This window comes from Diadema antillarum, unplaced genomic scaffold (genome assembly GCF_040938485.1).
Source record: "Diadema antillarum isolate AM-2024a unplaced genomic scaffold, OU_Dant_1.0 seq00000989_RagTag, whole genome shotgun sequence".
In the NCBI taxonomy this organism is placed as follows: Eukaryota; Metazoa; Echinodermata; class Echinoidea; order Diadematoida; family Diadematidae; genus Diadema; species Diadema antillarum.
This window is the reverse complement of record NW_027271829.1, coordinates 599579-626614: the sequence shown is the minus strand read 5'-3', so window position 1 is coordinate 626614 and position 27036 is coordinate 599579. Positions and strand designations below refer to the sequence as shown.

The 27036-nt window shown below is 38.8% G+C and overlaps 1 protein-coding gene across 1 annotated transcript; it reads left to right on the top strand.

Moving 5' to 3' along the window:
• Positions 1-6096: 6096 nt before the first annotated feature.
• On the top strand, positions 6097-25592 carry LOC139742249 (dnaJ homolog subfamily B member 12-like). Its single transcript, XM_071652827.1, has 9 exons — positions 6097-6269; positions 12627-12846; positions 14028-14173; positions 15119-15280; positions 17269-17384; positions 18033-18142; positions 19601-19652; positions 21553-21661; positions 22724-25592. Exons 1-9 carry the CDS (start codon positions 6137-6139, stop codon positions 22846-22848), a joined length of 1173 nt encoding a protein of 390 aa, XP_071508928.1. The 5' UTR covers positions 6097-6136; the 3' UTR covers positions 22849-25592.
• Positions 25593-27036: the final 1444 nt, after the last annotated feature.

Here is a 27036-nt window from a genome sequence, read left to right as displayed (position 1 = left end):
CTGCTGCTTTCTGTCACAGAATCATTCATTGACCTTGTTAATGGTTCTCTTTTTAAAGGCTTGGAATACTGTTTCATGCAGCCTGATTTTGTTTGTTTGTCTGTTTGTTTTTTTAACAGCTGAATTCATCTTCAATAGCTGTTCCTGTTTTGCATGCCAGTTAAATGGAATGGATAAATTGGGAGTTTATGTACGTTGTGTATCTCATTACATATCTGCTTTTGTTTTCCTTGCCGTATTGATCCAGTAGCAATGATAAGATTTTAAAAAGGTAGGACATGTGAAGTGTGAAGTATTTTGATTTCAAGGGATTGCTACCCACATCCCCTCCAAGAGTTGTTATACATTGATTGAATTACATGCCTACATAGCACAGAAAGTGTCATTTTTCCTGCCAGTTCTAGCTGTACTCCCTGTGTATGCATAATTCACTTTTTCGAGCTGGAGGTATGACATGCTGCACTGATTGTTATCAGAGTCAAGACTCTGTACCAGTATGTCTTTGTAGTGTTTTCTGTCTCCCAGAACATTCGTTGGATATGTACATTGTCTCAGTGTTCATAGTATATTTGCAGAGAAATGATTGCCATGGTATTTATCAGTGCTGTGCTTTTACAGTCAAACTGTCTAAATAGTTTAGAACAAAGATAATGGCATATCTTTGTCTGCTTTTTAATTTTATTTTTTTTTTGAAGTCATCACAGAGAAATTTATTTCAGCTCTCTTTCTTTCTAAGTGCATGTTATTGTTATTCAAAGGAAAAAAGTTTGATAGATTTTCTTGATACCTGGCCCTTGCTACATGAGGTCAAAGGTCACCATACTTTAGCTACATTGACATTTTCAGTAGTAGTAGTAGTATTAGTAGTATTCAGTTGGAGGAGAAGAACTAGACAATTATTTTCTGAAAGTAATTGTGATGAAATGTCAAGATCAAAGGAGATTGTACTTTTGCAAATCAAAAAAGAAGAGTGATTTCCAGCCAGAACTACGTCTAGAAATGTCCAGTGGTTATATGATATGGTGGACAGGGTGGAAGTAAAAGATATATATTTTGTCAGAACAGGTCAAAGCTCTAGGTCAAAAGTCACTGTACTGTTACAGCTAGAAATGTTCAGCAGTGATATACTAGTGCGGGAAGGTGAGAAATAAGTATTAATGTATAGATGTAATGAGATGGTAGGTCAAATGTCAGTGCTCATGGGTACACTAAAAAAGAAAAAAAAAAAGAATAAATAATAAGTTCCAGTCATGATATTAGCAATGAATGGTCATTAGTGATATTTCATGGCAGAAAGGACAAAAGAATGAACAGTTGTCTAAAGTAATGGGTTGATCGGTGAGTATAATCAAATTTAGCTGCAGATTTGCCTTTCCAGACACAACTTTCATTAAGAAAAGTCCAGTGATATTATTTAGTGTAATGAATGGTAATATATGGGAAGATATTCCTTTGTGCAGAGAGGGTTTAGAGATTAATCCTTGCAGTCAGTTGTCAAGACAAATGAATGTCATTGTAGTGGAAATGAAGATCCATGAACTTTATTTCATGTTGTAGTGTTTGAAGAGAGAGCTGGAGGCGTCCCAGCCAACTGCATGCTGCAGTCGCATTGCTGTGGTTTCAAAAAAATGGTAGAAAGCAGCTAGATATTTACGTGCTGAGCATGAAGTCTCTTTTTTTCTTCCTCACGTGTAACGCCACACATTTCAGTGTATTTTGAGTTGTGTGAGATGGGCAACAATGGTTATGTGTGAAGGACAAGTGAAGTTAAAAAGATAAAACAAACAAAACAGAATTGACTTGTCCAAAATAGGAGATGAATACAGTGTTCCTGTTTTGCTGTTGTGTCGAATATGAATATGATGTACCTATTTTGTTATTTTGTCTATGCGATTCACTGCATGCTTTTACAGATTGAGTATATTTCCGTTGAAATTTTATGTTTCATTTATTTGGAAAACCTTCTGTAAAGTATGTACAAAGTGATTTGTTCCATCTAAAGTGACATTTTGTGTGTAAGTAGACTTGACATTGTACCTTTTGAAAATGGGATATCCAGATCTTAGTGAGATCTGATGAGATTAAGCTTCCATTTTGAATGGAGCCAGGAGAGTTTGTTATAGTGTTACACTTCTTTTAGATCTTCACTGTGTTTTTTGGTGTTTTGGTACCAATTAGCATTTATAGTCTGCAAGATGATTTCTTGAGTTTGCATGCATTCAAAGAAATGATACAAGATTCAATCTGCAAATACATGATTGCATGAGAATAACATGGTAGGTTTTTTTTTTTTTTTTGCTTTTCATCACAGCAGTTTGAGCAGAATTGTGATATATTTCTCCCATGTTTAGTAAGATTTAATACATACTATCTATATGCTCTGATTGATTTTAGTTAGCGGCTTAGTTCTGCGATTTCACCTTTCTACCTATTAGGGGAAGAACTAATAGATGACAATATGTACATAATGTACAAATGATTATGTAGGCTTGGATTACATCAACTTGTATTTCACATTGGCACGACTTTGAGCCATTAGTGAATGTTATTGTATTTTATATTTTAAACAGGAAACGAGCAAAAAAAAAAATTAAGTATATTAAATGTAAGATGTTTCCACTTGCGGAAAATGAATATACATATGTACATGTGAATATGTGCTTTATTACTGGGATGGAAATGTAGTGATGTGATATCGACTGTATGATTGTCTGTTGTTTGATCTTGATTTCGCTCCTTTTTCAAATGTCAGTGTTTATTGAAAATTGATGGCAGCTCAGTTTTCCTCAGTGATGTGTTTGGCGTGCCTCAGTTTGTTGAATGTCATGGTGCAGCTATCATTACCACAAATTGTTATGCACCAATTACCGAGAAAACCCAAGCTCATGCACAGAAATATTTTACATTTTTATGCCTCCGCCACGAAGTGGTGCCGGAGGCATTATGTTTTCGGGTTGTCCGTCCATCCGTACGTCCGTACGTACGTCCGCTTTCGTTTACGCGATAACTTGAGTAATATTTACTGGAATTTTACCAAACTTGGTCCAAGTATGAAGTATGATGGGGCAATTAGTTGATTAGATTTTGGGTGAAATCGGCTAAAGTTCAAAGGTCAAAGGTCAAGGTCAAATCATGAAATTGTATCCGTTTACAAATTTCACCAAACTTTGTTGGAGGATGATGTATGATGGGACAATTACTTGATTAGTTTTTCAGTGAAATCGGACAGAGGTCAAAGGTCAAAGATCAAGGTCAAATCCTAAAATTTACCTGTTTACGTGATAACCCAAAACTGGATGAAGCAGCTTTCACCAAACTTGGTCCAAGGATGATGTATGATGGGACAATTAGTTGAGTAGATTTTAGTGACATTGGCAAGAGGTCAAAGGTCAAAAGGTCAAGGTCAAATTCTACAAATGTTGCAATTTCCCCCATATCTATGCAATGCCCAAAGGTATTTTCTTGAAACTTGGTGTGGACATGTACTACTGCATAAAGATTCTCCAGAGAGAGTTTCATGTCATAAGGTCAAAGGTCAAAAGGTCAAAGGTTAGGTGAAAATGTTGCAATATCACTTTTCTCGCAAATGGTTCAATGTGTTTTCATGGAACTTGGTACATACGCATGTACTGTCTGGTAGGGATTCTCTAGGGAATTTAGGGGTCATGGGTCAATAGGGGTCAAAGGTCAAGGTCAACTCCTCAAAATCTTACTATTTCCCTCATATACTAGTATATCTGCAATGCTTGCATTATTAATTTCAAAACTTAGTACATGCATTACCTAATGGAGATTCTCCAGGAAATTTCCAGCCTGAAGGTCAAAGGTCAAAGGTTAAGGGTCAAAGGCCAGGTTTCAATGCCCCCCCTCAAAAAAAAATTATTTTGTACCGTTATCACACTCTTTCTTCATACCTTTGAAATTACTCAATGCATAAACTTCCCCGAAATTCCCCAAATATGTATACCTGTACTCTTAGAAAATTATGGCAAACCCAGTTCAAGACATTTCTGACAAACCTGTCATTTCAATATTTTGCCAGTTATGTGAAAATGTCATGGATCACACATTGTGAAGACATTGTACTATACGCCTATTGGGAGAATCATGCATTATGGCGGAGGCATCAGTCGCCATAGCGACATTTCTAGTTTACATTTGAGATGCATAATTTTAGGGTGTATTGGTCACTTTGAATATTTCTATGTGTCAATTATCTCATCTTTCAGTTTTCTATCATGTTTTATGAACAGAGTATTATACAATACCTTAATACTGATTGGTAAGCCAAAAAAAAAAAGAAAGAAAGAGAGAAAGAAAGAAAAGAAAACCACCCACTCATACACATACATGGGTATAGGTGCAAAATTCAGTCACATATTTTATGCCATATATTTTGCAGTTTTTCATTTTTGACAGATTTGCAAGTAGGGCACTATTAGCAACTTTAACAGCAAACAAAAGTATCAACTCTGATCCCGACATACAGTAAATGTGACATTATATAGATGATGACTGGCGGGGTAGCAGGGAACATACCGAATGTTCCACCCGAAGGGTTTGAAATGCTATTGAGGGAGGTTATAAGTCCTGAGACGAAGTCGAGGGACTTATAGCCTTTTGAAATAGCATTTCAAACCCTGAGGGTGGAACGTTTGGTTCATGTTCCCGACAACAAAAGTCATCTTCTGCTATATTATATGGGTTATATAGTCAAATACATCAACGTCAACGTCAACCACCACCAGCTCAACACACTCGATCGCTAGCTTGCGCAGAGCCAAATTCACTGTGCGCGCGTGGTCCTAGGCCTTCTGTCATTTGTTACGTGAAAATGTTTTCCCATGGGAGAACATTACAAAGAATGTTCGCCCATGGGCGAACATAATGAATGAGCCTCCATCACGTGACTGTGTTTAGCCAATCACTAACCGGTATTTGACTAGCCCATTTAATATAAAATTATGTACTTCACGGTCCAGATTTGCCATAAGTTAGAGTCATGTCATATACAGAAAATAACATTTTATATTTTGGATCAAGAATTCATCCTCTAGCGATGGTTCAAAGAGTTTCACAGGATTGTGTATTTTTTTTCCTGACCATTTCAGAATGTTGGCCTGCTTGACACTCCATGGTATACTCGGGTCTGCCAACATTCCCACATCCAAAGCAGGGAGATTCCGCACAGCAATCAGGGAGATATCTGTGTGTTACATGCATTTCAGTGAGCAAAAATAATTCCCAAATCAGGGAGATTTTAATGTTCTCTTATTCAGACATGAACAGATTTTGACATTTTCAGGGAGACTCCTGCAGAATCAGGGAGACTTGGCAGCTCTGTATACTAATTGGAAAATAGGTCACTTTTAATGATGACATTTGCCAAATAGTACACTATTTTGTGAAATGATGTCATAAAGCAATTCTGACATCACATGCCGCTTTGTAGGGTCACTTAGTTTGTGAAACATTGACCAAAGCTGATTGTGACATCACGCCCTACTCTTGCGGTCAATGGAGAAACTGTCCACAACCTCGCATCTACCATATGACTTTTCACCTCATTTTACCCCTTCTTTTATTTGAATTCTTGATCCAAAATATAAAAGAAATATACTCTGCTGATTTTGAATTTCTGGTCAAAAATTTGGGCCTCAACGCCTCAAAAAGTAAAATTAACTTCCGGGCTGCGACCCTCAATGAATAGTACTATTTTTTAGTCAGCTGCCCATAGTTACTGTACTGAGTTGGGAGCGGATCCAGGAATTCTGTAAAGGGGGGGGGGGGGGGGGGGGGGAGGGGCGCAACTAATATTTCTAGTGCCACTTCCGGGTTTCATTTCATTTTTTTCTTTTTCTTTCTTTTGTTTTTAATGAAAGATAAGGGGGCGTGCGCCGGTTGCGCCCCCTTCTTTATTCGCCACTGTGAGTACTAGTAGTATTTTTTTAAAAAATCATTATTATCATTAAAAAAAATAAATGAATAGCGATGCATCTCGCATGCATGCAGTCGCGATCGCGATGATTACAATGACGCCCTCTAGCGATCTCGCCGATATATAATTTACGTGTGTGTCAAAGGTGAACCCGGTGGCCGAACAAGAAAGGCAGAAATCGCTGGATGACCCACCAAAATGGAAGGAAACAGAGATGAAAGTGAGAAATGCGTAAGAATAGCTCTGAAGGCCTCAGCTGCTGGTGATCGAGAGAAGGCTATTAAATTCTTGCAGAAAGCTCATAAGTTGTATCCGTCTCGGAAAGTGGAAGGTGAGTTTCATCAGAATACTCAGTGAGTTGTCAGTGTAGCTTTCTAATGGTAGGGCCTAATGTTAAACTACCATTACCAATCCATGTCATAGTCTAACGTAACCCCGGGACGCTCCGTGTAAATTTACACAGTTATACTGCCAACACTGCGTGTTTGGGCTGGTCGCAGTTAAGTCTAACGTTGCGTTTATAGATCTCTAACGTAACGTTACTGCGTCTTTTTTTAGTAGGCCCTACTTGGTAGGGCATGTGATGCAGCAATGCAATGCCAATGCAGAGACTCCAACCCCAACTTGCCAAACACCTTCTGATCTGGAGATTCTCCCGCCTGAAACCCCTACGGTAGCGAATTAGTGAACGGCCACTCCAACTGGTTATGTGCGCGTGAAGCGCACATCACAAAGTCTCTCACGGTCTACTAGGTTCTAACGGTTAAATGCTCTCTCGCGCTATCTAATTCTAACTCGTCAATTTATAAATTAACGGCTTTTTTAATTTTTCAGCATACAATGAAGTTAGGTAAGAAATCATTTCGAACGGGAGAACAGAAGATCGTGCAAAAATGGGCTTTCGACGGTAGATCTCCCGTCGAAAGCGGGAGAGTTGGTACTTGGAGTCGAGTCTCTGCCCATGCACTACGGTTTGCACTCCCACCGTTCGCGAGCGATGACGCCATGTCTCGCTCAGCGCACTGCATGCACCATGCCGTTGATCCCAACCATAGCAGACGACGGCAAGCTGGTATCGGTTGATGATCGGCTTGCTATCGCTTCTCAACTATGAAAGGTTTTCCCTCATCAGTCGGCTTGCTCTCCCACAATGCCTTCCGAAAATGACATCATCGCATTCTTCCATTCATAAGCTTTACGTTGATACAGTGCACTCCCGTTACAACGAACACGGTTATAACGAAATTTTGTTATAACGAAATAAATCTTCTGGTCCCAAAATTATCACCATTAAAGTCTATGGTACAAAATTTGCTTATTACGAACACGGTTAGACTACTATAGCGAAATTTCCATTATAACGAAGTCTTTTCCGAGTGCCACTGACAAAGAAAAACAAAAGAAATGTGCTCTGTTATAACAAAATGCGAATTGCTTTCGAAAATGCGTAGCGGAACAAGCATTTATAGCGTTTCTGCATGGGTGAACGCTTCACACCACTGTGTGTTCGCTCCTTGTGTCACGCACAGTTTCTGAGGGGAACTTGCGTTTATTATTGTAATACAGTTATCCCATCACATTTCACATAGCTTTCCAGTGTATGATGAGTATTCAGCAAACAGAATATGATATATATACGTGGTTTCCTTGTTTTCGGTATATATTGTATTTGTTCGGTTATAAAATTTCATCATGACGAAAGAAAACTGCCGGTCCCGAGCATTTCGTTATAACGGGAGTGCACTGTACCATGCCCACCTCCGTGGCTAACTGGAAAACGACAGAGATTTTCCGTATAATTTCGCCCTATTTTCTGTAATTTTCCGGCAATCTGTGCCAGGAATATGTCACCAAAGGAGTAGTTTGGGTCATTCATGCAATTTTTTTTTATCCTCGTATTTTTTGATGAATTCTCGAGCGATTTATCTGTGTTTTGATACTACTTTTACCATGTGGGAGTATGTGCAATGTATGTGCAAGGATGTTTAAAGTGCATAGATCAATGTTGAAAATGTTAGATTTCCGTAGCGAGCGACCTACCCGATACCAGCGGTGCGCTGCGAGGCTGTTTGGGTGCATACAAACGGGTTACGAGAGCGGGATTGCGTGCAGTGACTACACGCACTGTGCATGCTAGCGATGCAGCGAGCGAGACACAGTGCTCACAATACACATGGGCAATGCAGTCGTGGCTCAGCCAATCAGCAACGAGGTAAGACCTGGCAAGCGCATCGCGGAGCGGAGAGAGCCCGAGAGAGAAGCAGCCAAGATATTTTTAGCTCTCTCCTTGCTGTGATCGCACAGCCAATAGTCGAGATAACGATATTCTGTAGGCAATCGGGAGTTGAGCGATGGAGCGGCAGGCATTCTCGATGAGTTCGGGGCGACATGAATTATGCATGTCGGGGATCTGCACTTGCGCTGTGTTGACTGAGGCGCTGCTTAAACTGTGTACATGGCCTATGGCAGCCATACCATAGTGCCATGTGAGTCCAGCCAGCCAGCAGGTAGCACTGGCAGCTAGTCAGGACAGTAGGGGAGCAGAGACAAAATCGCAGGTTCCTGCGTATTCGCAGGTAGGCCCTACTTGCTATATGAAGGCTATTTTAGAGGTTTTGTGCTCTAAAAACCTGCGAATTCGCAGGTTGCGTTCCGACTGCAGCCTCTTGAGGCCAGGCGTTTCATCAGAGGTTTCCAAAAATGGCACTATTGGAAGGAGCGCCTAATGTTGCCTTGGATCTGAAATTTATAGAAAATTCTAGTGTTGTTTCTTTTAAATTGCCGATAAGTGAAAAATGCGTAATCGATCCAAAATGATGTCATTGTAATGCCGGCGCAGTCATGTGACCACGAGCATGTGACGCCCAAAACCTGCGAATTCACAGGTAGAGCTCATGGGGGGAATGTTATTGCCGCAAAACCTCTAAAATCGCCTGCATATTTTATGCAGGTACCTGCGAATACGCAGGAACCTGCGATTTTGTCTCTGCTCCCCTACTGCTAGTGTAAATTTAGTTTTTTAGTAGACTTATAGTGTCTTTCACCTGTATCATACAGATATAAGAACTCGTCTAACGTTAGTTATAATGTTCATTCTGAGCTGCTGTACCGTGGTGGCCACCGTGATCCACACTCAAGACACCGGTCTACCGGTATCGGTAAATATTTTACTTAAATTTACCACCATTGGCACCATCAACAGCAAGCATGCAGTAGAAAAGCTTCACATCATGTCGTTGGTTTGCGTTTTGTAATCTAACGTAAGAGACTCTACCATTAAGTCGTCACTACCAAAGTCACCAGACATTCACATGGCATGTAACGCGCACCGCGATCAGAGATCAGCTGGGACTGGGGCAACGAATTTTCATTGCTCTCAAAAGAGATTCCTAATCCACCTTTTTCCTCCATAAAAACACAAATAGTTGTAATCCAAATGTATTTTACCATATGTAACAGGTGACAAAACCATTTTTAATGCGAGAATGTTTTTGATTTCGAATGGATTTCAGGTGGCAGATTAGCAAAGTTTTTCAAACGCGATGATGCACAATGCTTCCTACATTGAAGTGTGTGTATAACACATGCGCTAATAATAATTGGCGCGCTATAGACGCGAACTAATACAGTGGCTATCGTTAGTTTGCCAACCGGGGAGTGCATAGGAAATACACGCAAGTGGCGACTAAGTGGTAATTGACGTTAGGTAAAACTAATTACAAAAGACTCTAGGCTCTACTGATCTGTATCTTCTTTTTTACCTAAATTATCTTGTTAGATCAGATTAAAAAAAAAATTTTCCTTTGTTTTATTTAACGTTATTTAAAAAATGGTTTCCACTTCATTGTCCCCGCCGAACGAGTTCGAGCAGGGGACTATGAAACGGGCTCCGTACGTGTGTGTGTCCGTGTGTCCGTCCGTGTGTCCGTGTGTGCGTCTGTGTGTGATCAAAATGTTCAATTTGCTACTTCTCTGTCATTTATGAGCCGATTTTGATTCTGTTTGCTTTATATGAGAGCACTACATAGGAGCTTTGAAACTTCTACACAGAATTTCAGTTGTGACCTTTGACCTTGACCTTTGACCTATATTGTACATTTTGCTACAAAATGTTACTCCTTCGCCATTTCTAACCCGATTTCGATTCCGTTTGCTTTATGTGATGGCACTAGTTGAGGGCTTCAAAACTTCTACACAGAATTTTGACCTTTGACTTCTTTGACCTTTGACCTTGATTTTTTGACCTGTATTGTACATTTTGCTACAAAATGCTACTCCTTCGCCATTTCTAACCCGATTTCGATTCCGTTTGCTTTATGTGATGGCACTAGGTGAGGGCTTCAAAACTGCTACACAGAATTTTGACCGTTGACTTTTATGACCTTTGACCTTGATTTTTGACCTATATTGTACATTAGCTACAAAATGCTACTCCTTCGCCATTTCTAACCCGATTTCGATTCTGTTTGCTTTATGTGATGGCACTAGGTGAGGGCTTCAAAACTTGTTCACAGAATTTTGACCTTTGACTTCTTTGACCTTTGACCTTGATTTTTGACCTATATTGTACATTGCATGGCTACAAAATGCTACTCCTTCGCCATTTCTAACCCGATTTCGATTCCGTTTGCTTTATGTGATGGCACTAGGTGAGGGCTTCAAAACTTGTACACAGAATTTTGACCTTTGACTTCTTTGACCTTTGACCTTGATTTTTGACCTGTATTGTACATTTTGCTACAAAATGCTACTCCTTCGCCATTTCTAACCCGATTTCGATTCCGTTTGCTTTATGTGATGGCACTAGGTGAGGGCTTCAAAACTTGTTCACAGAATTTTGACCTTTGACTTCTTTGACCTTTGACCTTGATTTTTGACCTATACTGTACATTGCATGGCTACAAAATGCTACTCCTTCGCCATTTCTAACCCGATTTCGATTCCGTTTGCTTTATGTGATGGCACTAGGTGAGGGCTTCAAAACTTGTACACAGAATTTTGACCTTTGACTTCTTTGACCTTTGACCTTGATTTTTGACCTGTATTGTACATTTTGCTACAAAATGCTACTTCTGGCGGGGACATATATTACGCATCGCGTAATTTCTACTTTTCCTTGTTTTCTTTTTTTTTATCCTTGCTTTTTCAATCTTGTCACAAATGTTTGTCTGTTTCTATGGACCATGTAAGTTTTCTTGAAGAAGAGCTTACTTCTTGCCGTGTTCTGCTTAGGCCCCTTGGTTTGGTCTGTTCTAATTTCATGATCGACGGCCAGCAGTTCCTCGAGCATGCGCTTGGAGGTGGCAGCGCAATACCATCAGCGCTACCCAGTACCATTACCATTTTACCATACGCATTGTATCCTGTCTGTCTGTGACTGTACAGTGAGTACACATTACAACTCACAGAGTCACAAGCAAGCGCTACCGTTGGCTACTGAACGTACTATACGAGGGCCTCGTAGTACATGTACACCTCTCAGAGAATATGCATGCACTTCAGCTGTTTCTATATGCACTAGTCTATAATCACTGGACAGCATGGTAATTCCGGACGTGTACGAGCTTGTATCTCTGCGTAATAATGACATTCAGTCAATACGCGTGGGACTTTGCAGACTTATCTTACTAAGCGTTGTAGTGGTTCTATGGGGGAAAATTTCCAAAATGTGACACAAAAATTTATAAATGCTAGGAAATTCACAATTTTCCTGCTCATGTTCAGCTACATAGTGTGTCACTGGCATACCAACCTAGTAAATACAGCAAATTATAAACAGAAGTGAAGGAAAAGAAAAAGGAAGCGGCTACATTGTACTTCAGAATTTGTACTTTTTTTGAGGACTAATTTTACCCATTGGCAACCTTCAGAGAATCCAGAGGGAAAAATAATAATTAATTAAAAAATATTTTATGTACATGAATGTTATCTTGTCAGTGATGCATTTAATTTGTGTTATGATGTATCTCTTTGAATCCCATAGGAATACCTTTTTTGATTGCACTGTGGCTGTTCCTTTTGACTTTAATCTTGGCCGTGCAGACAATCAAGATTGAATTTTGATGAGAGTTGAGACTGTATTTGCTTGTTACTCTTTCGAATTGAACATGAATGCACGGAGAGAACTTTAGTAGACTGATCATGAAGAAACTTAGCCTCATTTATATCTATCACATATACTCTTTGATTCAGTGAAACTTGCATGTAAGACCACTTTTGTATAATAAGGATCAATCAAGTAATGCACTGTACCCTAAATTTATTATGTTGCAGTTTGCATGTAATTGAACCTATTACAAAGACCACTTTGTAAAAAGTCATGTTATGCAAAGCCACTCTGTCCTCTCTTCTGAAGGCAGATTGATTCAATGTCATTACTTCTTGCAAATGGGTTTTTTTTTTCTGATATATTATAGCAATATTACTGCGAAAGTAAGTTATGGATTTTGATGAATTTTCAGAATAGGTTGTGGCAAAAGAAACGTGATTACCGGTAGATTGTGGCTTATTCTGGATCATTACCTGGCTGTACCAGATAAGCCTTTTTAAAATTAGGTACGGTACACATGGGTATTGTGGCATTGGTGACCCTATAGCTTTGGCTTTGGCCTATGCTTTCCAATTACTACTAGTTTATTGCTATTGATAAAATCTAATTTTCTTTTTCTTTTTTTTGGCCCTGTTGCAGAATTAATTGAAAGAATGCAAAATGTCAGTGACAGCAGTGAAAGCAGTGACAGTGGATCTCAGCACAGTTCATCAAATGAGCAGAGTAGACCAGCTGATTCTTCCCCACTGAGGCAGCGCCGAAACTCTGCCTCAAGGCAGCAGGCAGCATCTGGAGGCACCAGCTCAAATGGGGATGCCCATAAAGATTACACCCCAGAGCAGCAAGCCGCTGTCAGAAAGTAAGTACAGTACAGCCTCATAAAGTGATTAATATAATGATGCGTAACATACAAATTCAGCTTTCTTCATCGTGGTAGAGGTTGTGATAAGAAGACAGACCATGTAAAGTTTGTGGCACTCTAAAATCTAAAGAGTTGTGAACTGCTTTGGATGAAACTTATAGAAAAAGTTGATAATGGCATAAGATAGAGATTATCAAATTTTGGAAGTGATGCAGATACCTGTCTGGATCCAAGATACTTATTTTTTATTTTTTATTTTTTTGAAGGATTATCGTGGCAAATAGGGCCAACAAATGAGGGAGTTCAAGTTGCACATAATTAAGATGTGCATATATGTATTGAGCACGTGCTCAAGGTGCAGCGTGCAGTAACCTGCATATGAGGTAGACTGAGACACATCCCAGATAAAGTCCTCTTTGTCATTGGAAAATAAGGACAATTTTCAGCATGCATCTAGGGTGGAAATAAGCTGCTTGGTGATGGTCTGCACTCTCTGAGTTCTTTTCTAGTTTATTGGGAATACGAAATGGATCTGTAGTTGTTGTTTTTTTTTCAGTTATGAAAATAACTGGTAATGTTTTTATGCATCCGCCACAAAGTGTCACAAAGTTTATTATGTTTGAGGACATGAGATTAAAGGTCAAGGGTGAAGACTATTAAAGTGCTACAATTTTGCTTTTTTCCACATTGTATCTGTGAAATTGCACAAGCTTTTGCAGGTGTAGCACAAGTTTGATCAGCTGAGACTTCTCTGCTGAAAATCGTCACATGGTCATGAGGTCAAATATCAACAACACTGTGCCTTTGCAGTGCACAACAAGTTCAGTCACAATACTTGTTACAATTCACAAATAATAGCTCTTTGAAACAGTTTTGCCATTCAAATGAAATTTGGTGCAAGGAATGTACACTATATTTACAGCAACAACTACACACATTTTCAGACTTTCAAACATGCCATTTCAGTTTCTTGCCAATCATATGAAACTGTCGTCTCACATTGTCGAGATGTACTGTAGACCCTCAAGTATTGGGAGACTATTGTGATACAGTGGAGGCATACTAGTTGCCATAGTGTCATTTCTAGTTGCCAATAATCTTTTGGTGAGTTCTTGTGATTTCCATGTGCAAAGTTTTTTTTAAAAGGTTTTTATATTGTTGTTTGATCTTTCTTCCAGAATCCAGCAATGCAAGAATTTCTATGAAATTCTTGGGGTCACCAAGGATTGCAGTGAGGCAGATGTCAAGAAAGCCTACAAGAAGCTTGCCCTGCAGTTCCATCCCGATAAGAACAAAGCCCCTGGCTCAGAAGAAGCATTCAAAGGCAAGTTTAGCTAATCTTTTGCTCCTTGTCAAGCATGTGAAGAGTTTGTTCGCAAAAACCGATAAGTCCATTTTTGAAGATTTTGAAGTACAGTCTTTGTCATAAAGTACAAAATAATACCTTTTAAATGATATATTGGTCACTACATATAAAGGTACATTTTTGAAGTTATGATCAAAAGAAGCAAAAACTTTCTTATTATTCTCTTTATTTTTCTTGACCTTTAATTGCAAATATCTCCATTTGGCAAATATGGACTCATCAGTTTTTGCGAACAAACTCTTCATGTGTATCTTAAGAGTAATCCTGAGCAGCAAAATTATGTTTGTTCTTTATTCATGCCTTGGTTAACATTCTGTACATGCATGTTTATAGTTCAGGTTTGCATTTTATGAAAGGTACATGTTTACAGTACTGTTCATTAGAGCATAGCTGATGATTCAGCATTTTCCCTCAACTCACCATTTGTATAAAATCGTTAAAGAATATGGATCAAGTTCTTAATCAGAAGTCACCAGGATTTCATCTTATACGATAATCATAGTCATTACCAATTTTTGTAACTTATAGTTTTGTTATGCATTAAACAATAGTTTTCAAACACTTTCAAAGGAAAATAATTTCCATAATTAATGCTACAGCCTGGTAATATCGACATTCTTTTCTATACAACTGAATTAATAATAACAATATGATGGTATCAAGAAAAAGATTACTTCAAGGTAAACATCAAGTTTTGACTTGTTTTTGCTGAGGAGTATTCTATTGCATATTTGTGAGATGTGATGTTTTGCTATTACTTAAACTAACTTTATTTGTTTGAAGCTTCTCTGTCATTCGAATTGTTTTCAATTGTAGCAAATGCCTTTCTTTTTTCAATGTAGCCAAGGTTTGTGTAATGTGTGTTTTGTGATCACCTTCTCTGATATCTTTTGCTGCAAACAGCAATAGGAAAAGCCTTTGCTGTACTCAGTGACAAGGAGAAGAGGAAAAAGTATGACATGTATGGAGACGAGTCCCAGAACGAAAGACAGATGAACAGACATTCCCATAGGCACCATTACTACAACAATGGATGGTACTATGAGACAAGGGGATTTGATGATGGTGAGTAAAAAAAAAAGGACTTTCGACTCTCTGACTGGTTAAAGTATCATTTTGAGATCACCTATCGTACACCTGAGTTATTTCTCTGTGCAATGCACAATAAATGTTAATGACTGCATTTGAAGCAGAGGTGAACAGTATGGCAAGCATTAAAGAGCTGTCCAGTAAATTCATCTCTTTCATATTATCAGTGAAACAAGATGCAAAGATTTTACCTGTGCAGATGCTGAATATGCCAGTCTTGTTTCCAAAGCTGCTGCATGACTCCATCAATATTTTGAATGTCAGTGACAAAGAGACCACCGGCCATGTAGTGTCATTCTATCCTCAGTAATAATGGTAACTCTTTATGTGCCAAGGCCTTTACATGTAGCTGCAACTTGCCATGAGCTGTCATCGGTATTCACTTACCTTGGTGATCCCTCCGAACTTGACCTCAGTTAGCAAGCCAATTCAGATGAAGCAATGCACCAAAGTCCAGCAAGAGGCCATGGTAAACGCAATAGGGATTAGGTGGATTAGGTAATCTCTGTTTGTGAGCAAATAGTTGCCAGACATCTACGCCAATTGGGGAACAAAACATATTGATTACAGGGTTGATAGTAGTTAGTGCTGTCAAACTGAATGTAGAAAAGTGTTCAGAGTAAAAACATCATGCTCACGCCAGTAACTGCTTGTTGACACCATATTTAGAGCAATGTTTCCCACATATTGGCCTGTGCTGACAGCACTCTTTGATATTTTGTCATTCATCATTATAATTGTTATTATTATTATTATCATTGTCCCCGCCGAACGAGTTCGAGCAGGGGACTATGAAACGGGCTCCGTACGTGTGTGTGTCCGTGCGTCCGTCCGTCCGTGCGTCCGTGTGTGCGTCCGTGTGTGATCAAAATGTTCAATTTGCTACTTCTCTGTCATTTATGAGCCAATTTTGATTCTGTTTGCTTTATATGATAGCAGTACATGGGAGCTTTAAAACTTGTACACAGAATTTCAGTTGTGACCTTTGACCTTGACCTTTGACCTATATTGTACATTTTGCTACAAAATGCTACTCCTTCGCCATTTCTAACCCGATTTCGATTCCGTTTGCTTTATGTGATGGCACTAGGTGAGGGCTTCAAAACTTGTACACAAAATTTTGACCTTTGACTTCTTTGACCTTTGACCTTGATTTTTGACCTATATTGTACATTTTGCTACAAAATGCTACTCCTTCGCCATTTCTAACCCAATTTCGATTCCGTTTGCTTTATATGATGGCACTAGGTGAGGGCTTCAAAACTTCTACCCAGAATTTTGACCTTTGACTTCTTTGACCTTTGACCTTGATTTTTGACCTATATTGTGCATTTTGCTACAAAATGCTACTCCTTCGCCATTTCTAACCCGATTTCGATTCCGTTTGCTTTATGTGATAGCACTAGGTGAGGGCTTCAAAACTTCTACACAGAATTTTGACCTTTGTCTTCTTTGACCTTTGACCTTGATTTTTGACCTATATTGTACATTGGCTACAAAATGCTACTCCTTCGCCATTTCTAACCCAATTTCGATTCCCTTTGCTTTATGTGATGGCACTAGGTGAGGGCTTCAAAACTTGTACACAGAATTTTGACCTTTGACTTATTTGACCTCTGACCTTGATTTTTGACCTATATTGTACATTGGCTGCAAAATGCTACTCCTTCGCCATTTCTAACCCGATTTCGATTTTGTTGGCTTTATTTGATGGCACTAGGTGAGGGCTTCAAAACTTCTACACAGAATTTGGACCTTTGACTTCTTTGACCTTTGACCTTCATTTTTTACCTATATTGCACATTTTGTTACAAAATGCTACTTCCGGCGGGGACATATATTACGCACCGCGTAATTTCTACTTTTCCTTGTTATTTGTTGTTGTTGTTGTTATATTTTCTTTTTACTGTTAGGTGAAAAGGGATCATATTGAGTATGCTCCCATTTATATTTTTCTGTTGCAGATGACATAAGCCCAGAAGATATTTTCAACATGTTCTTCAATGGTGGATTTCCCTCGAGTCATGTCAGAAGGAGACAAGCCTTTCATCATGCCCACAGTGAGAGAAGGGCAGGAGAGGTATGCAAAATAGTCTCTTCTCTCTCATGGACTACATTTATATGTGGTTTGCTTTGATGCATACACAGTTATTGCTAACAACATACCTAGGTTTTAAGGAAGATTTGTCGTATGTTGTCACAGCAGTAGAATTTAATCAATTCTCTGTTTGAGCCTCGCATGAGTACACCTTTTCATAAACCTTCTGTTGTTGTGTTTTTTTCTACTTAAGAAGAAATAATAGAGTGTCTGAATAGCAATTGCACATTACTTACAATGAATGATACCCAACACAGTCTTACTGTACAAATAATACACAGCTAGATGGAGAATTATCTATGTTATGCAGCTACTGCAGATCATTCAACAAAACCTGTTATTGTGGTCAGTCAGGTTTAAAGGGATAGTACAGTATTGGTGGAGATGAGAAATAGGCTTTTAACTTTTTGCGAGATACCAAGAAAACACTTATGAAATAGTACAGAGCATACCATTTTCAGAGGGATTCAAAGTAAAATTTTTTCATATTGATGAAAAGTGACTTTGCAGTACTGAAACCAGAGCTTTATTGTTTGTACTTTTTTGTTATATATATATATATATATATATATATATATATATATATATATATTTATTATTTATTATTTATTATTTTTCTCATCTTTGCAGACAAACTACACATTCTTGATCCAGGTGCTGCCGATTCTCTTGCTAGTCGTCATGTCATTATTCTCCAGCATGTTTGTGGGTGACCCCATCTTCAGATTATCTAGACAAGGGTAAGAAAAGCTATTTTGTCAAGGTGTGAGATATCTTAATTAAGGAAGGCACTGTTTAATGGTGTCTCAAGTTTTAAAATGTGTCAGCTGCATGAACAGTACCTGTGCATTTCTTTCTCTCACACACATAATCCAATCGTATTCTGTCTACAAAGTGTGATCTACATGTCTCTTTGCCCTCCCCCGCCCACTTAAAAATGATGTGATGCTGCAACTTAAATGATTGCTGTTCTTAATCCTCTATGGGATATGATGTAATGATGAGAAAGAAAATTCTACCTGGCCCTTACAGACTGATGTGTCCTGACTGAAATATGAATCCAGGACATGGGCAACTAGGTATTCTTGCATTATCACAAGTAAATATTAAAGAAAGTAAACGTACTATGTGTTTTATCAGATTTTTTTGCCGCTGTGAGGTGTGTCAGATTGTTTTTTTTATCCCAATCATGTCATGTCATTTGATTTGATTTGATTTATTCTCTGTACAGTATGGCACATCACTTTACAATTCCTCATTTTTTTTTCTCGAGCAATATCATCAATTATCATCTATATAGGACGTTTTAGCGGCGCATTAAAAACGCGTGTTGCAGTCTGCTCAATTTTTACCGTTCAATATCAGAGCATATTGAACGAATCGCATAGACCAACGTAGTAATTCCCCATAGGCCACCGTTGTTATTTGCCGTTCAAGATCACACCATATTCAATTCTGTCTCGTTTATCGCGCGAGCGCTTGCTGAATGCGCAAACGCTTGCTACTAGTGCGTGTCATTTTGTTACATTTTTCACAAGTGCGCAAACATCTTGCTAGTTGTTTGTTTCATACACAGTTTTAGGGGCTTCCCCTTTTCAGCACTGGGATGGGACTGCCGAGTCAACTTCAAAGACGAGTAGAAGCCGGGTGATTTTGTGCAGTTCATGGTTGCTCTACTTGATTGTATAGATGATAATAATTATATTGGATGGCCTTGATTCATGGAATACCAGGGAATATTGCACTCGTTAGAGTCAATATTGCACTCATCTTCGATTCGTGCAATATTGGCCCTAAGTCGTGCAATATTCCCTGGTATCCCATTCATAGCCATCCAATATAATATAAATATAATATATACATATGTATGCATGGTTCTATATGCTATGGCTATTTCCTACAGTTTCAACAAATTTCATTACACATACATCCATGACATAATTACATGTGTTGTAAATCACCATACAAAACGGTTGCCAACAATAAACTAAAAGGTTGACTATTTGGTAACTGACGATACATGACATTAATGCAATAAAACAAGGGGGCCCAACATGATGCTCATGGAATAGAGGGACGAGGAAATAGGAATACAAAGAGTAAGAAACAGAGGGAGGTGATAGGAACCTCCTGATACTAGTCTTTATACCAGTAATTATATTTATGTCTTTGTTTCTTTCTTCCCTTGCAATGGTTAGGGCATATAAGGAGGAGAGGAGAACACCCAATGATGTCATGTATTATGTAAAGGTCAGTATATCTTTCATTAATCTGTACACATTTACATTTTTGTGGTTTTTTAGCTCACCTGAGCCGAAGGCTCAAGTGAGCTATTGCGATCGCTCTTCGTCCGGCGTCCGTCGTGCGTCGTGCGTCGTCCGTCGTCCGTCGTCCGTCGTGCGTAAACTTTTCACATTTTCATCTTCTTCTTGAGAACCCCATGACCGATTTTCACCAAACTTGGCAGGTAACATCCCTAGGGGGATAGGATCTCAATTTGTTCAAATGGGCACCATGGCCCACCTGGGGGGGCCCAGGGGGGCCCAAACACCATAAAATTAAGGAATCTTTAAAATCTTCTTCTCTAGAACCAGAAGTGATAGGGCTTAATTGATACTATGAGTAAGTACATTGATGACTGTAGTTTCAAGTTTGTTCATGGGGGAATCAGGGGTGTCCCCCTTGGGACCCAGGGGAGGGGGGTGGGAAGGGGTCCTAATAGGGCCTAAATTGAACATTTTCATCTTCACTTTGAGATCGCCGTGTCTGATTTTCACCAAACTTGGTAGGTAGCATCCCTAGGGGGATAGGATCTCAATTTGTTCAAATGGGCACCATGGCCCACCTGGGGGGTCCCTAGGGGGCCCAAACCCCCTAAAATTAAGGAAACTTTAAAAATCTTCTCTAGAACCAGAAGTGATAGAGCTTAGATGATACTATGAGTTAGTACATTGATGACTGTAGTTTCAAGTTTGCTCATGGGGTTGGCGGAATCAGGGGTGCCCCCCCCCCCCCCCCCCCCCCCTTGGGACCCAGGAGAGGGATGGGGAGAAGTCCTACAGTTGTAATGGAGCCTGAATTGTACATGTTCATCTTCTTCTTGAAAAGCTCATGATGAATTTGACCAAACTTAGCAGGTAGCATCCCTAGGGGGATAGAATCTCAATTCCTTCAAATGGGCACCATGTCCCTCTTGGGGGGCCCCTAGGCCCCCCCCCCCCCCCCCCACATTAAGGAATATTTAAAATCTTCTGCTCTAGAACCAGAAATGATAAAGCAAAGTTAATACCATGAGTTTGTACATTGATGACTTTAGTTCCAAGTTTGTTAATTGCAGATCCAGGGCTGCCTGCCCCTCCCCCCCCCCCCCCCCCCCCCCCCCCGAGTTGAGGGGGAGGGGGGGGGGGGGATCCATATGCAGACCTAAGGTTTCCAATGTTCTCAGGTAAGAGTTTGCAAGAATGCATGGAAGGTGAAATTGCGATACTCAGGTGAGCGCGTGACCCGCGGGTCTCTTGTTTGTTGTTGACAGACTTGAGAAAGTTGTGCATTGATTAATCTTACTGAGGTGTTGCGAAGCTTTGTGCGTTTGTCCAACTTTGATTGGTTGTGATCATGCCCGAATGTTGAAAGCATAAGCCAGTGTCTTAAACAATTTTTTCATCAAATTTTCACTGTTGTGCTTATAAAACTTTACTTTTTCTTTTCAGACTAACTTCTTAACTGGTTGGGAATTGTCCTGTATATATGAACAACTTGATTACCTGGTATACAAATTGAGTTTGCGTGTCAGTGCCCCAATTTCTGTTGATATTGATGGAAAAGAAGGAAGGATTAAAGAAAGTGATGAAGATTATTCAAAACATTTGGCTTTGAAAGCAGTTAAAGTGACAAAATAAAATCAGATTGCTTATATGCCTTTTTCGTGTGGATATTTCACAGAAACATGACTGATTAAAAACATTAGTATTAATTTTCAGATGTTTAGGTGTATCCTCTTTTTTTCTAAAGCCATGGAGTAAACTTGAGAAAGATTTTGTCATCTTGCATAATCACGTAGTGGCAGCATTTAATCTTGCTGCTCGCAGTATTGTGCTGCTGAAGAAAAAGACGTTCTGCATGTAAACACTGTCTATTAAATCACTTGCAGAGAGGATTTGAGAAAGAATACTCCGGCAGAATACACTTGGTGGAGAAAGAAGTGGACGAGGAATACATCATGATGCTGAGGAGAAATTGTTACGACGAAAAATACAAAAGTGAGTACGGGAACCTCTCAGAAGGCAGAGATACCATGAGTCTCTTTCTTCACCCCTTGGTGTTGACAATAGCCCTTGTATGAGTAACCATCTTTCCCAAACTGAGGGTTGTGTCAGAAATGGACCCTACATTTTACTTACTGAATGGAATGTAACAAAGTATTTCACATAATTGATATCGTATTATAGTGTTATACTTGTATACCTACTCACACTGGTACCTACTTGTACTCATCGCTTTTTGGATGTTTGACCATGCAAAATGTATTTCAATGGAATCATACAATAATGGTTTGTTGCCAAATTTCATCATGTAAATACTTGATAAATAGCTGGATATTGTTATGAGCTTTTATCCTTTGATTGTACATACCCTTTGCATTAAAAAGAAATGAAAATTGAAATAAGTAAACACCACATCCCAGAGAATTGATGCAAAGTCCTATTATTAGACTTATCTGGCTTTTGACTGATAAGAGGCATATGCAAACTTGCAACAGTCAAATTAGTTTTAAAGTTTTTCCCACAGCTGTTAGTCAGTTCTTCACCGATTTGTCCTAAAATCGGTAAATTTCCTTGTATGAAGGGCAGTTTCCTGTGGCTTTTGCAAGCGTAAGATGAATCTCTTCAATACATGTAGCTATTTAACCCAGGAATAAAAATCATGGACAAATTATACTGATTAATTAGGAAACTTAGCTTAAAGTGGACAACTTGTACACAAGAGCAGATTAAAGACAGTGAAGAAGTGGAGGATATTTTTAAGCAAGCACGCCTCAGTTCTGTGCTGAAGTGCTGCAGCTAAGCACGCCTCAGTTCTGTGCTGAAGTGCTGCAGCTTCCCCACTCTTCTTGATTAGTGCAGTCTATCCATTCTGTTTGCTCAGAGTGTCCGCTCCATTTCTCTTCCCTACACACAGCTCTTCGAAAATGATTGTAAGATGTCATGAAAATGTCAATGAAATACAGGAATCAATCTAGTGTCTTCAAATACTGGCAGAATAGATCATCATTCTTTTTCCCCCTCTCTCTCTCTCTCACTTTTATACTTTGTGTTTCATAGGGGAAAGAGTGATTCAGCAAGCAAGGTACTTCGGTGACAGGAAGATGTTCGAGTCTGGAAAGAAAATGAAGACGCCATCGTGTGACAAGTACAATACCATGTACGATAAGATCGCAGGTGGTTGATAGTGGGTTAACTCTGATGGACTGAGCCTACGTGTTTCTAACAGTTATGACTACATAATGAATTGGCCCTTGATTACCGAATCCTATTTCGACACATGGAGAGCCATGTGCCAGTCTGTGTGCCATATCAATGGAATTTATTGATGCTCACATCTGTACATCTTAATTCAAGGTACCTTACGTGGCTGTTACAATTGACAATGCAGTTGGTGTTGGAAGTTATTGCATATCATTTAGACTACTACCAGTGTGACTCTATCAATACCATTAATTCTACTCCTGTTACCAATGGCAATTTCTGCCATATAAACTTATGTTGCCAAACTCCAAAGGGCTTATGAAATTGTCTGCTCTTTGTTACTGCTTCATCTGCTACTCTGAATAATGTCAGCAACACCACTGTTGTTTCTGTGGCGTAATGAGAACCACTTCTGGAGCAACAAATTCTCTGTCGTCGACCGACTACCGACTCTCTATGGTTTATTGAAGTACCTTCACGGCCGTGCCACTCCATTGATCACTATAGGCATCATGAGCTATATTGTCAAGGGTGATGGCAGGTTTCCTCACCTTACTTTACTTTCATGCACGTATCGTAGGAGCTTTGGTTGTTTGTGAGTAGGGTTTACTATGATTATTACCCTTATGTTTGATTGATGAGGTACTTAACCAGGGGTGGTGTTTTGAACACCCTCTTAACTCTGTTGTAAATTTTGTTGTAACTTCCGTTGCAGACCTTTTGCAATGCGTATCTGTTCGAACACAATGCCTATCTGTAGAGTAATATTCTGTAGCCACACATTGCATACAGTGCAACTCACAGAGATCTGATATAACAAAACCCTTTCATGACAAGGTGATTTTGCATGTCCCAATTTTGTTTCTTTGATTTTATACCCTGATAGTGATATAATGAATAATCTGATATAACAGGGTAAATGTCATGGTTTTTAGATCCTCATTGTAATGAGGTTCCCCTTTACTTCTAAATTCATTATTGCTTTTGAGATGGATATTCTTTTCATGATGAGAGGTAGATCCTGATGGAGAATGATCTGCAATATTTTGTTTTGTCTACTTGTGATCATTATTGGCAATCTTCACTTCATTTAACAAAGAATATTATTTTTTTCCCCTTTAGAATGACCATGGTTTTTTACCAAATGAGAAAATCTGTAAAGTGCATGAAAGAATTCACAGCAGTTCTATTTAAATGCTTTTTGGCCTCGCTGTTAGTCCATCCCTGGTATTCTGAAATTATATGTGTCTCGATGCATGACTTTAAAATACAGCATGAGGTCTCTTTTTTGTTTTTTGCCTTTCCATGGCATGAAGTTTAAACAAATAACTTCTAGTTTTTGTGCTCAAGTTTGCAGTTACTTTTACAATTCTGTGTTTAATGGCTCTTTTAAGTTGTATCAGATGTGGGGCTCATTATGATTCATATTATCATCTCTAGTTTTGAGTTAGAATTGGACACACTTTGTGGGAGAGAGTGATAGAAGTAAATGTTCCCTGTTCAGATTCATTGTGTTCCATTCCATCAATCCACAATTCCGTAGAGTCGCGGTTGGTGCAGTGTTAGTGCACATTAGGGCCAAATTACTTGATGCATTTTAGGTTGAATTATCTCGAAAAAATCTGATAGTTATTACTCTCACATTGTTGGACTGAACATCTTACATGCTTTACTTCACAAAAATGGTAGGACCATCTGAGTAATTTATTGATTTAGTTTACTCTGCCTTTTTATTTTGACATTATGACTTATTCCTCTGAAACATAACTTCATGATTTCCTCAACTTTCCAAGGTAAATCACCAACTATGTATGCTGATGTGAAAGACAACAACAGTGTGTAGAGATCCTTGAATCCACTAGATTGACGTAGGTAATATCCTACGAAAGGTTTGGAACCAAAGAGAGATTTTCTCATCTTTGGAAATTTACGGAAATGTTGATAACAAGGCAGTTTGCCTGTACAATCCTGTCTTTGCATGACTTGTCTAAGCAACATTTGCTAACTTCACTGAATTTAAACGACTGTCAACAACTTGAGAATTCTGTCTGTCGATCTTGGTCAGTCATTGGTTATGTCTTGCACTTACTCAAACTTCAAGCAAAGATTTTTTTTTCTTTCAGTTGAACCTACCATGGTACCAAATTATCTAGAATTAATTCTGTCAATACCCGTCTATGTCATTTTGTTGCCAGAGCACATATATTGGAAGGGATTGTACAATTTAACTCTCATTCCCTCAGGCCTTTGGTCTTGGACTTAATTTTTGTATGTTCATTGATGCCCTGGTTTGAATCACCAACAGTGTGACATGAAGTGTTACATAATTCATTGGTGTATTGATGTAGCGCATCTACCTGTGATATGCTAGATAGATGTGCTAGATTCCCAATACAATGTATATCTTTCCACTTATTTTCTAAAGTGGGTGTCATTGGTAGTACTATTGCAAGATGTGACAAAGATTTCTCAGTCCAGATTTTGATCATGTAATAGCAGAATTGTTACAATTACCACTCTGACTCTATGCACTGAAAAGAAAAAAAAAAGCTATTCATGTTTTTACATTAGCTCTAGGAAATTTACATTGTTATAGCTAATATTACTGACAGATAGAGGAACTTTTATCCATATTGCACCAGCTGATTTTGTGAGGTCGCAGAGCAGCTAAAAAAGTGTAACTCAAGTATGCGTTTTCCATTCACTTGAGGCAAAATAAGATCACTTTGCTCTTTTGACATACTGTATGAAATAATGATATGAATGTTGGGCTTGTCTTATTTTTGTTTTCTCCTTTTTTTTATGCCTCCGCCAGGTAGTGGTGCCGGAGGCATTATGTTTTCGGGTTGTCCGTCCGTACGTCCGTACGTACGTCTGTCCGCTTTCGTTTACGCGATAACTTGAGTAATATTTACTGGAATTTTACCAAACTTGGTCCAAGTATGAAGTATGATGGAGCAATGATTTGATTAGATTTTAGGTGAAATTGGCTAAAGGTCAAAGGTCAAAGGTCAAGGTCAAATCATGAAATTTATCCGTTTACGCGATAACTCAAGACTGTATGGAGCAAATTTCACCAAACTTTGTTGGAGGATGATGTATGATGGGACAATTACTTGATTAGTTTTTCAGTGAAATCGGACAGAGGTCAAAGGTCAAAGATCAAGGTCAAATCCTAAAATTTATCTGTTTACGTGATAACTCAAAACTGGATGAAGCAGCTTTCACCAAACTTGGTCCAAGGATGATGTATGTTGGGACAATTAGTTGAATAGATTTTAGTGACATTGACAAGAGGTCAAAGGTCAAAAGGTCAAGGTCAAATGCAAAAAATGTTGCTAATTCCCCCATATCTATGCAATGCCCGCAGTTATTTTCTTGAAACTTAGTGTAGACATGTACTACTGTATAAAGATTCTCCAGAGAGAGTTTCATGTCATAAGGTCAAAGGTCAAAAGGTCAAAGGTTAGGTGAAAATGTTGCAATATCACTTTTCTCGCAAATGGTTCAATGTATCTTCATGGAACTTGGTACATATGCATGTATTGACTGGCAGGGATTATCTAGGGAATTTAGGGGTCATGGGTCAATAGTCAGGGGGTCAAAGATCAAGGTCAACTCCTCAAAATGTTACTATTTCCCTCATATACTAGTATATGCAATGATTGCATTATTAGTTTTAAAATTTGATATATGTACATGTATTACTTAATGGATATTGTCTTGGAAATTTCCAGCCAGAAGGTCAAAGGTCAAGGGTTAAGGGTCAAAGGTTAGATTTAAATTTAAAAAAAAGATATATTTTGTACTGTAATTACACTCTTTCTTCATACCTTGAAAATTATACTCAATGCATAAACTTATAATAAGGTCAGTCAGAAGTCAAGTAAAAATATTCAATTCCCCAAATATGTGTACCTGCACTCTTTAATAGACAATTATAGCAAACCCAGTTCGTGGAAAGTGAACATTCAAGATATTTCTGACAAACCCGTTATTTCGATATTTTGCCAGTTATGTGAAACTGTCATCACACATTGTGAAGACATTGTACTATACACCTATTGGGAGAACCATGCATTATGGCGGAGGCATCAGTCGCCGTAGCGACATTTCTAGTTTGTTTTTTTTTTTTTGGGGGGGGGGTTGCAATTGTAACATATTCTGGT